We start from the raw sequence: 13,372 nt of genomic DNA on the forward strand, positions 1-13,372 counted from the left end.
ACAGGAATTTCCCAAAGACTGCAGCATTTGCGGCTCAACTGCCTTATTAATTTAATCCAGGACTCAGGATGATTTTTGCCAGCTGGTAGTGGGGCTAGCGTTAACCCAGGTTTCAGGGAAGAGAATTTCCCTCTGGCCAGGCTGGTCTAAATGCACTCTCTGTGGGCACCAGCAGAATTCTGTCCTGTGCTGTGTTACTACCCTGTGCCATGGTGGCCTTGAGTTCCAACGCAAAGTCCCATAATCATTTGCTCTCCCTCCCCAGGCACACAGTTTCTCTCTCCTCTTGGTGTGCTGGTGTGGCACTGCTGGCAAGGGGTTGTGTAGGCAATGTGAGATTGTCTTTTCTGCCCTCTTCAGTGCCTCTTTCCTTGATGTAATGCTAAAGCCAAGTAGTATGATCGCACACCTGATTTTTGGTTCTTTTGAAGGTGCTTGCTTATGTGGATAGTTGTTGAATTTGGTGTTTGTGCAGAGGGATGATCACTGGAGGTTTCTATTTGGCCACCTTGCTCCACTCCCTCTGTTTCATTGTATTAAAAAAAAGAAAACACAGAGTCCCCTTATTGGGATTAGGAAACTCTCTTAGCACCACCCAGATCTTACTTTTCAGTGGTATGATTTCAGCAAAATGAAACTTATCTCTTTCACTTTCTTCTTTGCAAGGCTCTTCTGAGATCTCAGCTCCCAGCTGCACCATTTAATCTTGGCTTGATTATACCAAATGCATAGAAATTGATTTTTTTTAAGTTATCATGCTTAACTGAAATCCCTGAAATGGTGAATTAATTCACAACTGGTGACTATGTAGTGAATTAGCCCTAGATATGCACCTCATTGGGCCCAAGGCCCTGAACCAGAGAAAGCCTTACCAGACAACGGGCAGCCGTGGTGGAGCTGCCCCTGCCTGCCTTCACACCTAAACCCTGTGGCGTCTGAAGAACAGAAGAAACACCGAAGTGATAAACACCTGACTGCATGATCACTACTAAAGGTAGAAACTGTTGGCTGTAAAGACAGGGAATGAGAAGAAGCTGTAAATATTTTGTATAGAATTACATGTAATGAGTCTGCTTGACTTAGTAAGCCTGGTTTTACCCACTTCTAAAATACTAAAGAACATCACTTAAAATTAGAAAAAAAGTTTGCCTTATAGGACGATTCACTGGGGAGATAACCTTATGTAACGTGAAACATCATCCCAAAGGAAAAGTTGTTCTCTGTTCCAAAGAACTTGAGATAAATAGATAGATGGAAGTTCCATTGTGATTAATAGGAAGGTGTAAGCGCATTTTTCCTTTAAAGAGAATGACTTTGAGGAAAAAAGCATCACTCTCACCATCACCATCACCCTTCATTCTTCACATGGATTTATTTGGCTTCTTCAGAAGACCATATCCTTTTATAGATGCAAACACACAGGATACCAAAAGGAGCAAGCCAGGCTGAGGACAGAGGCACCAGCCTTGAGTGGTACAAAAGTTGATTTTTTTCCTGGCAGAGTCATTTCTAGTGTTAGAAGTGAGTGTGGCATTACCGGAGTTCCCGTGAGAAGCAGAACTGTTAGGGGGCCGATGGATGGGCTGAGGAGTAGATCCAAACTTGATTTCCTTTCCAGCTTTTCCTCCATCACAAGGTTCCTATGAGTCAGGGGAGTTAGATTTGGAAAAGTGTACTCTAAGAAGCAAGTGTTATTGAAAGCTGTCATCCCCCTACATTCAATGCAGCTTCAAACCCTGCTGAGTCTATCTCCTAGAGGTAGACTCTTCCTATCTTTCCAACCCACATTCTCTTCATCATTACTGCCTCTACCCTACTTCAAGTCATAATAATGTTTTGACCAACACAATAGACTCTTAATCATTGTCTCCCTTCTGGTCTTGATTCTCTTCAACCCATTCTACACACAGATACAGCCCAGAAGGACCCTTTAAAAATAAGAATCCAACTATGCCATTCTCCTGCTTACTGAGGGCTTCCTGTCACTTCAGGATAAATTCCAAAGTCCATAACAAGGTGTCCAAGATCTCTGATGTGCTCACCAACATTATCAAGTGTCTCTTTTCCATTCACTAACTGGCCATCCTCCAGTTTTTCGCATGTATAAAATTCTTTCCTGCCCCAGGGCCTTTGCATGTGCCATCACCTTGGTTTCATATGCTGGTCCTTCTGCTTTGTGTCTAGTTACCACCTCATTCTAAATAGTCCAATATATATGCCACTTCTTTGGGTAAGATAACTCTGCCTTCCTTCTCTAAATCAAGAGTCCCTTTAAAGTGCTAATTATATATTAAATGTTTTGTGGCTATTTTCCTTTTCTTCCACTTGACTCTAAGCTCCATGAGGATAAGAAACAGGTTATTTATTTTGTTGCATAGCCTCAGTTCTTCACGTGACTCTTAGCCTATAATAGATGCTTATTAAATACTTATAAGTGAATATATCAATCAATCGTGGAAAATTCTGGATCAAGAATGAGGATGAGAGCAAGAGGTTTGGTGTTCATTACAAAATTCCCACAGTAGTACATAATAGTAGATGACACAATGGTTCCAGCACACATCTTGAATTCAACAGGGCAGAAATAGTATCACAGCCTTAACATAACCTACTGTTTGAAACAAACATGGGAAATCTGGTATTTGATGTGTCTGCCTCCAAGATATTCAACACCCTTGAGAGATTCTGCATACAAAGGGAGCCAACCCAGTTTTTTGCAGCAAAAATGCCACTCACGGTTCTATTCTTTAAATCATCCCAGTGATACCTACTCCCTCTCCTTCTGAGTATCGAATTATCCCATTTGCATTCTGGTTCAGTAGAGCTGCATGTCACCCTTTCATCTAGCACAGCCTAATAGATCTTTAGAACTCACCAGAAGTTCATAACATGTTTATGTTATGCTGAGTGCAGGTTCAGCACCATTATTCCTATATTTAAATGTATTCATCTTTCAGCTACCTTCAGGCCCCATTAAAATTCCCTTTATTTCCAAATGACTCATAGTCTACCTTCAGCCAAATTAGGAAGAAATCTGGCATCCATATGAGAAATTTTAACTAAGTGGTTTTTTTTTGTCTGTCAGACCATGTTCTGGGCACAGAATGAAGGTCATAGATATCCACAGGGCTAGCAGTCTCATAAGGTTACTTACACGTTGTTAGCCTTTCTTTTGTTTCTTCCCAGTTCCTTCTCACAGTGAGTCAGACTTTCTCAGGTGCCCCTGGGCTTTTCTTGACAAATGAAAGAAAAGTTCACTGCAGAATTCATTCTCTGAGGCTACAGTGAGTGACCACTTGTCTTATTTGGACAGAGGGCTTTGTCCTTGGCCAAAGACCCAGGTGGAGCGGTGCCTAGTGTGAAGAAATGAAACTCAAATGGCAGACTTGAGAGACCATTGCGGGGCCTGTGCAATGTCGTGGGGCTAACCAGGAGGCAGTGATAAGGTAGCTGTGGCACAGTGGAAAGGAATCAGGCTGGCTCAGGGATCCCCGGACTGTGAGTCCAGAGATACCCCTAGTTCCAAGTATGCCAGCGTGGTGTCCTGTGGAGCGTGGCTTCGTCACCCACCAACATCTCCCAAGTCCAAGGCTGGGAAAATGGAGTCTGTGGCCAGAGTTCTTGAAACACTACGGATAGATCCTACCGGAATCAAAACTAGAAAGAAGAATAGGATCACTCGACTCACTTTGTCTTATGTTCTTGGAAACGCTATTTGGTGGCTGGACATTTAAATGGCCTCTTATTGTAACAAATGGGTAACGTAAAAGCAATCTGGCTTGTCAGCATTTTTTCAGCATGTCTTATTTTGAACAATGAAATAACACTAATCCCTCATGGCAAGCTCAGAGCTTGCAAATTGTTCCCTCTCGTGGTTTCCTTTTCTTCCAGTACCATCCCCGTGAATCATCTAAGTAGGTATGTTACACTGAAAAATGCACAAAACGGTGTGGACTTGGTTCAAAAGCATCTTGATGTAGTGAAAGAATGAAATTTGGAGTCAGGCAGACCTGGATTCTAATATTAGTGATGATACGTATAGTACTACTTTGGTATTGTCACAGCTCCCCTGGGCTCATTGCTTTGAGAACAACCAGATTATGTTTGTGAAAGTTCATAGCTTGGTATCTGGGATGAACACAGCCTCAAATATTCTCTGGTTCCTTGTCCCCCTCCCCAACTTTAATCAGACATCACTCAGAAGATAAGGCCAGAATGAAATGGGAGATTAGGAGAAGTTTTATCAGAGCTAACTTTTGTTCCTAAAAACAACTTATTGACAACTCGGAGGTATCTATGGGTAGGTTGAAGATTGAGGATTGCTAGGCCTCCAGAATGGGCTTCTGATTATCGTAATAATTTGAAGAATTATTTTATTTGCCTAAACACACTCTCTCTCTCTCTCTCTCTCTCTCTCTCTCTCTCTCTCTCTCTCTCTCTCTCACACACACACACACACACACACACACACACACACACAAACACACACACACACACACACACACACACGATCTCTCAGTCATGCCCTTATTGGGGTTTATCTCAACAGATATGGGCACTGGAAAGTATAAATACTTGTTTTTGTTGAGGTCACTTCATCGTGACTCTTCAAATAACCTTTGCCCAGTGGATAAAGCTTAAAACAAAAGACATGAGCCAGAATACATTTTGTGATAACTTTTTCTTCTCTTTAGAAAAAAAAATATGTACAAAAAAATCTAAGAAGAGCCAATATGGAAGTGTCGAGAAAACATTCTGATAGGTACAGACAAAGGAGCTCCTTCTCTCAAAGAAGTTACACATTAGTTATCACCATGCTAGAAAAATGAGATGCAGTTAAAATTCTAGAACAATTAAAAGCCACAAAGTGAAGCTGTTGCTCTGGGGCTCTATGCCGTAGATGTTCTGATTCCCTTTCTGTAAAATAATACTGTGCAAACTGTAAAATATTCATTTTCATATAAAGTCCATACAATATGATATACAAAACTGTTGAGTTGACAGGGAAGGCTGGTGATGGCTGTTTTTTGGAAAGGAGGCTGCAGTGTCACCTGCCTGCTCAGTGACAGGATTCCATAAAGGTCTCGAGTTCTGAGGTGAGCGAGGCCATTCTCAAAGAAAGAATCGCATAACCCCAACACCCCCCAAATCCAGGATTTTCTGACAATTGTTTGTATAACAAGATGGCTTCATTAATTTATTACTTTAACTTTGAATGCAACAACCTGTTAAGAGATCAAAATACAAAATTCTTTTTGAAGATGATTATTTTACACAACTGATTTTGAGATTAATCATTAACCAGCATGGTCTTTCCTGCAACTCAAAAGTTTAACTTTCATTAAAATTCAAAAACTCTGGAAGAGGCAGCAACTGTAGTAATAAAAGTTTAAAGTGAATTGTTATATTTATTTCTGTTTATAAAACTGAAAAAAGAAGGTTTGTGTACAAATATCACAAAACAACATCAACCATTGAATAAATGTGGTTCTTCAATGCACACTTGAATAAGAAGAAATTTTTGTTGGTTTTAAAATTCTGGCATAAATATATTAAAGCTGACCAAAAAAAAAAAAAAAAAAAAATCAGGGCAAGCTACATCACTTCCTTATACAAAAAATGTACAAAACATTAGCTTCTAACTAGATAAACATAATATTTGTCCTCACAGTTTGACATTGAGTAACTGTGTATTTTGAAGTATCGAATTGGAAGGTGATTTAAAAAACAGCTTGTGACATGTCAGTTGTTTCAGGTAACTTCGGTCATGGAGGCAGAGTGATTCTGCAGAACAAACAGAAGCAGATAAAATCTTAGAGCTGGATGGATTGACGCATGCACACACACCCCTGAATATTCCCTGGTTTTCTTAGTCTCCTCGAGTTTGCACAGGCTGTTCCCTCTCCCCAGTTTGTTCTTCCAAGGACCCTCAAGTTCTGTTGCCTCTCTTGTGAAATCTCCCCTAGTTTTTCTTAAACCAAATAGGATCATTTCTTCATCTAAACTTGTTCTCTGCATAATCCTGTCTTATACTTAACTATTTTCTAGTATAAGCATTTAAGGATCTCAAAGTAACTGTAGCATTCCAAAAGTTTTTAATGTAATGTTTTCAATATTGAACAGTTCCAATTTTTAAAAAGCTTATGACTTATCCTTTGAGTCATGAGTTATACAGAAATGAGCTTGATATTTCAAAATGTATAGGTTTTTTTCCTAGTTATTTTTCATTTTCCTAGAGAATATGGTGTACATAATACAGATACATTAACATTTCTAGAGACATGCTCCATGGTCTTGTACATGATCTATTTTCATAACGTTTCATATGTTTTGAGGAGGATTATATATAATGCACATTAGATCAACCTTTACTAATAATAATCATGTATATCCTTACTACGTTTGTTTGCTTGTTAATTACTGAGAGAAATGTGTTTAAAATCTCCTATAATTGAGGAGGCCTTGTATTTTATTTGAACTTATTTAAAGTCCTTTTATTTGAACTTAAAACTCAATGCTCTGGGTCCATGAAATTGGCAAATACTTTTAAAAACTGTGGCTTTAATCTAATTATTATAGGTTTCCTGATTCCTATTTATTTTTAGGACATTGGGCATTTACATTATATTCTCCAGCTCAGATATACCTTTAGAAACTGAGTATTTTATATTTTTCAAGGTACTTTTGTCTGCTAATCTTGAAAACTGAGATTTGGTGTATTTCTTGCCATAAGGCAAAAAATAACTTTCCTTTTATGCTTTTACTTCTATAATATGCTTTCTTCTTCTAACTTTTTTTTTGGGGGTGGTCAATACTTTGATCATTTATATAAGATTCCGTCTATGACTAAGTGGTAAAGATAAAGGAATTCAATATTCTAAGATAACTAGACAGGTGACTTTGGGCAGATTTCTTGAACTCTTCCTTCAAGTCTTGTTTTTTTCCTATTTATAATACGAAGTCAATAGTAACACTAGTTCTGAATCAAGGGGCCATCAGAATCCTCTGGGAGTACTTTTTTTTTTTTTTTTTCCTCCATACCTGCTGAATCAGAATCTCCTAGGCTAAGGGTGCAGGCATCTGTGGTCTTAGTCCAGATTGGATTCTTCTTGTTTGTGCTTAGGGAAAACAATCCTTTCCCCCAAGTGGAAGACATAAGGAGTCTCTATAGCACATCCAGTGTGAATTAACACAATTGCTTCATTTCTAATTTTGCTTTTTGTTAACAGAAACCTACTGTGTCAACAAGAACACAGTTGCTCAATGCTAAGTCTGATAGCTCAGGTGAATTGTGGGCATTGGGGGCATAGATCTTGGACAGCTCAAGAGTTGGTCCCTTTGGGATCACAATAACTCTGTAAGAACATAAAACAATGCTTTGGAAACCTGACTCTTGTTTTATTTGAATTTTCTATAATTTACTTTTTGGTTTCTCTTTAGTACTTGGGAAAGATTTTAGAAAATGCACCGTCTCAATTAACTATACTAAGGGGAATCACAGAAGGAAGATATTAAAATTTGAGTTAGTGTTTTAGAGGAGAGAGCACTGTAGCTCTGGGGGCTCCATGTGGCACAGGGAAAGGAATGTCTCAGGAGGAAGGAAAGGAGGGTGACTTGTACTCTCCCCATTCAAACAGTCTTCTCCTTACAGTATTCTGAATCGTGGGATAGATTGCATGTGTATGAATGTGTGCTCTGAAGAGAGGTTCTAATTGCTCAGATCCCAAAAGGTTCTCTTTCTAGGAAGATGATTCTATTCAGAAATTACAAACAAGCAGTTTCTAATAGAAACCAGCTGTTGGAGTTGCACAGGAAGTTCTTGCCCACAGGAGAAAACACAGGCAATATTTATTTTAGAAGAACTATAACTCAGATCAAACACACCAGCCCCTGTAACATATTTCAATGTTCATTGCTGGGAGTTGTAGATTTCAAAAAGGAATGTTCCTTGAATAAAATCTCAGGCTGTGTGGTATGCTAGAATAGGCAGGGCCTTTAGAATTAGATGGGTCTGTGTTTAATTTTGACTGGGTGACTTCGGGCATGTTACTTAAACTCCTGGCACCTTACTTTCCTTATCTGTAAAATAGGATAATAATATCCATTGCAGGATTATTGTGAGGATTAAATGAGATGGCTCTCAGTAAGTGCTAGGTCTCTTTTCTTGACCAACAAATACAGGGTTTATCTTCCTAACTCTCCACATAGAAACATTTGATACCCAAAGTAGATGCTTGGTTACTTGAATCTTTCCCAACTGGTATGTACAGCGTAACTTGGGAAGCAACACTTCTGGTTTAGCCTCCTGTAGCTTCACTTTGTCTAGCCTGGAGAAGTCCTGCTCCTTGTTTCTCATAAATCTCTACTTTCCATGGGGGTTCAAATAGTGACTATGGTCCAATGTGAGGTTCTCGGTTCTGGCTAAAGTTTCTAGTTCAGGTTTTTGGTTCTAGTTTGTATCCATTAACCCAACATTTATTTCACATCTAGTGAATGCCAAGAAATATGAAGACTAAGACACATAGTTCATAGGGTCCTGATCTCAAAGATCCCTAAGTTCTTGCGGGAGGCAGATACGAGGGAATGCTTGGTTCTAATTGTGGGGGCAATTATATGAGATGGGCCCTGAGGGTCATTTGGCCCAAGCCTGGTATTCAGGAAAGGCCTCAAATTGTATGCAGATGGGGTGGCAAAGCTATATTGATGGGTTTGAAAGAAGTTCAACTGCTGCCTATAGTAAACAATGAATTTATGTATACATATATTTAAGAATCCTTCTTATTAATTTATATATATTAAAGAATGTATCTTACGAATAGCAGTTTTTAAAACCCTGGTTAGCACTTCATTTTTCGTTGTAAGTAGAATCCCCCAAAATATGGCCTGGATATCTCTAGGCCTTGGTCAACTATCGACAGTCCTGAGGGTGAAGAGAGAAAAGTCTGGGAAAGGCATTAGAGAGGTGATGCTCGAGCAGAGTTGGGTGGGAGGATGGGGTGCGAAGAGAGTGTTCTTTGACCAGCATATTCAGGGGACAGTATTGACAAGGACACAGAGATGGTGATGTTTGTGGAACTCGGCAAATATTTTGTTTCCTTTTTAAACTTTCTCCATCTCAGAGATAACCACTCTGACGTCACTAGGCACAGAAACATAATTAGGCAGGAAAGAAAAGCTAGAGAGATTCTATAGCACCTTCATTAAAAGGTATCATTATTTAGCTAATTTATATCATTCAACCTGCACCAACAGTCTGTATATTAATAAACCAGAAATATTTTCAATATTTTATTTCTAATTAGATCAAGTCAAAATGTTCACTTTAACACAAGTTAAGGGAAAACAAAAATACTTGGCACTGGGTTTAATGGAGAGCCCTAAATATTTTCCCGGGAATGGAGAGAGCTTTATTATTTGTTTTTATTTTTTCCTGGTTCATTAATATTAGATTTCATTAAGGGTAGTTTATCTCAGATATCTGATAGTTAATAATTTTTAAAGAGTGAAATATTTTATATTGCCCTGATATGAAGTACATGATAATTTCAACAAGCAGCGATTTGCTTTTCCCTTGCACTAACTGTAAAAATAGCTTAGTAAGAAAGTACCAAATGTGAACAAAATTTCAAGATAAGCAGACTATTACAGAAAAGGAACACTTAAGCAGAACTCAGCTACCTGAAAAAGGTGACATGCTAATAAATAAAGTCTGTTTCATTATGAGTTGTGCCCCTCTCTGTCTGCTTAAAGAACTCCTGCTTAAAAAACTCATCCCAGCTCTCTCGCTTGCTAGGTGGCCCTGGGCAAGTAATTTAACATCACTGTCTTTAGTATCTTATCTCTGTTTATGAAATAGGAATTATAGTATCTATTCAATAAGGTGGCTGTTCAAATAAGAATATAGTTGTAAAGCACCTAGCAATTGTCCTAGGCAAAAGTAAGTATGTAATACCATCTTGCCAGTTGGAAAGTCTTCTCTATGGCTTTCCTTGCTTTCTCAGAGTAGATCATTTCCTCATTTGCATTCACACAGCCCTCTATGGAACTCTGATTCGGCATGTCATATTATGGTTCCTCGTTTATATCCACCTTTCCTCATCATCTGTGAATTCTTTAAGGACAAGGACTATAGCTAATATTTGTTGCACCCCTGGCATGATGTAAGGTTCTGTTGCAGAACCTTGGATCACGAAATAATGTTGTATTGATTTTGTCATCAGAACAGGTCCAAAAGGACATTCAGTTTAGTAGCCTTTTCAATGTGCCTCCAGCTTATGTCACTGCATGTAGCAAAACTTTTTCTTTTCAGATATTGCCCCAATTACTAAGTCAAATCGGCCTTGCATGTGATTAGTCCAAATTTTATAAGTGTGGCATTATATCAGAGGCCAAAGTATCCTGAAGCAGGTGGGGTTTAAGTTAGACATTACTAAGAACTTCCTGAAGATTCGTGCTTGCCAACCCCAGAGTAAAGACAGAACTAATTGAGGGAAACAGTGAAGACTCCTTTCTTGAGGGCCTTTACAATGAATGAACCAGATTTTTATGGTAAGTTCAGTGGTGTCAGCGGATGGCTTGACCTCCCAAGGTTGTGGGTTTGAGCCTGTGGGTGGTTTGGGTTTGCTGAAACCGCTTTACTATACCTGTGCACTTAAGGTTTCCAGAGGGCTTTCTATCCTTGGGAAAGCCATTAGGGGTACTCCACGGGGATCCTCAGGTTTGGGTTTGGAAGGAGATCCTTGTGTTCCTTTAAAGTTATGAACCACACACATTCCCTGCAGGATAAGGGGGAAAAAGAATGGGGTAAGACTCCAGCCATCCATGCCTGGCCATCTGTGAACGTGGAGGACTCTCCTATCTTCACCATGGTGATGTTTTTCCTTGGAAGGAGGGAGTAGAGACCATGGGAGGCACGGCCCGGGGTGTCGGCTGATCACATTCTAGGTACAAAGGAAGCATCTGTTTGATCACCAGATGGCCATTGACAATAACCCACCCCATTGGGCCTGTCTTCTCACCTGTAAAATGGTAATAGTAATACCTACTTTATGGCTTTATAGTTATTAAACATACAACAAATGTAACTCACCTTACAATAACAGTTAACATTTATTGAGGGCCACTATGTGTCTGGCACTGTCCTGGATTTTATCTTATTTCATTTAACCCACCCAACAATCTTATAAGGGAGGTACTGTTATCATCTCCAGCTTAGATCAAGGGGCACAAAGAAGGTAGATAATTTGCCCAAGGTCACATAGAGATTTTTAACTCCAGATCCCCTGAATCACACCCCTATAGTACTGTGCCTCTTAGCAAGTGCCAAACACATAGCAAGTACTCAGTCAATGTTAGCTGGCCTTCCATTCCTACCTGAATTCCATCCTCAAATTAGGACTTTTGTTTGAGATTAAATAAACCATTAGTGGCAGTTTTCTTTTATTGCTTCCATTTAAAAACTTTCCCCTGTAAGTTATTACCCACTTTTCTTTGTTTCTTACTGAGGCCCCTTCATAACTGACTTTATTTTTTAACCATCTTCTCTGCTCCTTTTTGCCCATGGAGAGTTTATCTGTTTCTTCCCACACTTTCATTGTTGCACATATTTGTTTCTCATGGTGTCTTTGAATCTTTTCTGTCCCTCTTCAAACCCTGGAGAACATTTACACAAAGACTCTCTGCCTGGTTCACCTCTGTCTCACTCTTCAACTCTGCTTAAAATTCCTCCATTCAGAAAGTGGGAGAAGTTATGGAACTCTGGAGTTGAGAGACCCAGGTCAGATTCTTGGCTTACTGGTTGGGTGTCTATTGGACAACTTACTTATCTTTAAGCCTCACTGTTTTTCATCTATGAAATGAGAATAAAAGTGCTCCAGGATTGCCCTAGGAGCACTTGATTTGATAAAGCATATGGCATGTAGTACTTGCTCAACTAATGATTTCCTTTCTCTTTCCCCAATCCTATCACATGGGAAACACAAACATGCAAAGTGATGTTGAACACATACAGCAGATAGGCTGCCATTCGCGGTATTTGCTCTTCTCTTTCTCTCTGTCTCCTCTCAAAGGCCCTGCTTTGAAATGCCTTCAGGCTCCTCCAGGACATCCTTCCCCTCCCATTTCCCAGCTTTGTGTGTGTGTGTGTGTGTGTGTGTGTGTGTGGCATGTACATATGCGTGTGCACATGCAGGCAGGGTAGTCTCACTCATGCCAGAGCAATTCAATAGCAGATCTGGGTCTTACATAAAGGCCATTGTGGGGGCCTGACAATTGGGACATAACCTGAAAGCAATAACAGACCAAACAGTAACTGAGTGATAAGAAACAGGGCTGCAGGTTATGGAGAGAAAACAAGTTTAATGTTAAGGCAGTATTTGTGTATGGGGCTTCAGCAAACACCAAAATCTTCACAGATATCGTCCCCCAAAGACCCCATGATGTTGCTTGGGACAGTCAGAACTGCTCTTTCTCTTTAGTCTGGGGGTGGCTGGCTCCAGGACTGATGGAAAGAAAATGGCTTAGCTTTTCTTTTGCGCCCAAGTCTTTATTTATATACCATTGATCTCCCTTTGAAACCCCTTTGTTCTCTTGAAGTCACCTGTTTTCTTTTCATCTTTTAAAAAACATTCTTCAGGAAGGGTAGTGGGGAGCTGGGGATAAAGAGGGGTTGGTTAGTGGGCACAAAAATACAATTAGAAGAAATAAGACCTAGTGCTCAGTAGCACAATAGGGTGACTAGATAACAGTTTATTGTGTACCTCAAAATAACTACAAGAATAGATTTAGAATGTTTCCAAAACAAAGTAATGAATGTTTGAGTTGCTGGGCATCCCAATTACCCAGATTTGAATATTACACATTGTCTAATTGTATCAAAATATCACATGTACTTCATAAATGTGTACAACTATTTATCCATACAATTTTTTTCAAAACATTACTCAGGAAATATCCCTAATGAGAGTTAATATCTTGGGATCATTTCATTACTGATATTTTTCCTGCAACTTCACCCAGAGAAACTGCATTTCAGTCTTTCATCTTTCACTATAGAAAGAAAGCCTGGATCCATTCAAAATACAGGCATATCTCACTTTATTGCACTTCACGGATATTGTGTTTTTTACAAACTGAAGGTTTGTGGCAACCCTACATTAAGCAAATCAATCAGAACCATTTTTCTAACAGCATGTGCTCACTTCGTGTCTGTGTCAGCTCTTTTTAGCAATAAAGTGTTTTTTTTTTTAAATTAAGGTATATGCATCTTTTAGACATAATGCTCTTGCACACTTAGTAGACCGCAGTATACTACAAACATAACTTTTCTATGCACTGGGAAACAAAATTGTGTGACTAGCTTTATTGTGATATG

The 13,372-nt window shown here is 39.3% G+C and overlaps 1 protein-coding gene and 1 long non-coding RNA gene across 5 annotated transcripts in view; one reads left to right on the plus strand and one right to left on the minus strand.

Annotated features, from left to right (window-relative positions):
- Window positions 1-13,372, plus strand: part of LOC123645830 — an 88,037-nt gene that overhangs the window by 6,173 nt on the left and 68,492 nt on the right. The gene's annotated exons all lie outside the window — the stretch shown is intronic.
- Window positions 4,663-13,372, minus strand: part of PLPPR1 (phospholipid phosphatase related 1) — a 252,267-nt gene continuing 243,557 nt past the window's right edge. The window contains exons 7-8 of one of the 2 annotated variants that reach the window (XM_045562315.1): window positions 10,644-10,775; window positions 4,663-5,784 (exon numbers count right to left, since the gene is read on the minus strand). In XM_045562315.1, coding sequence (XP_045418271.1) covers window positions 5,752-5,784; window positions 10,644-10,775 — 165 coding nt within the window. In that variant the 3' untranslated portion in view covers window positions 4,663-5,751. The remainder of the gene's footprint in view (window positions 5,785-10,643; window positions 10,776-13,372) is intronic. The other variant, XM_045562314.1, reaches the window with a different exon arrangement.

Source organism: Lemur catta, chromosome 10 (genome assembly GCF_020740605.2).
Source record: "Lemur catta isolate mLemCat1 chromosome 10, mLemCat1.pri, whole genome shotgun sequence".
NCBI classification, from domain to species: domain Eukaryota; kingdom Metazoa; phylum Chordata; class Mammalia; order Primates; family Lemuridae; genus Lemur; species Lemur catta.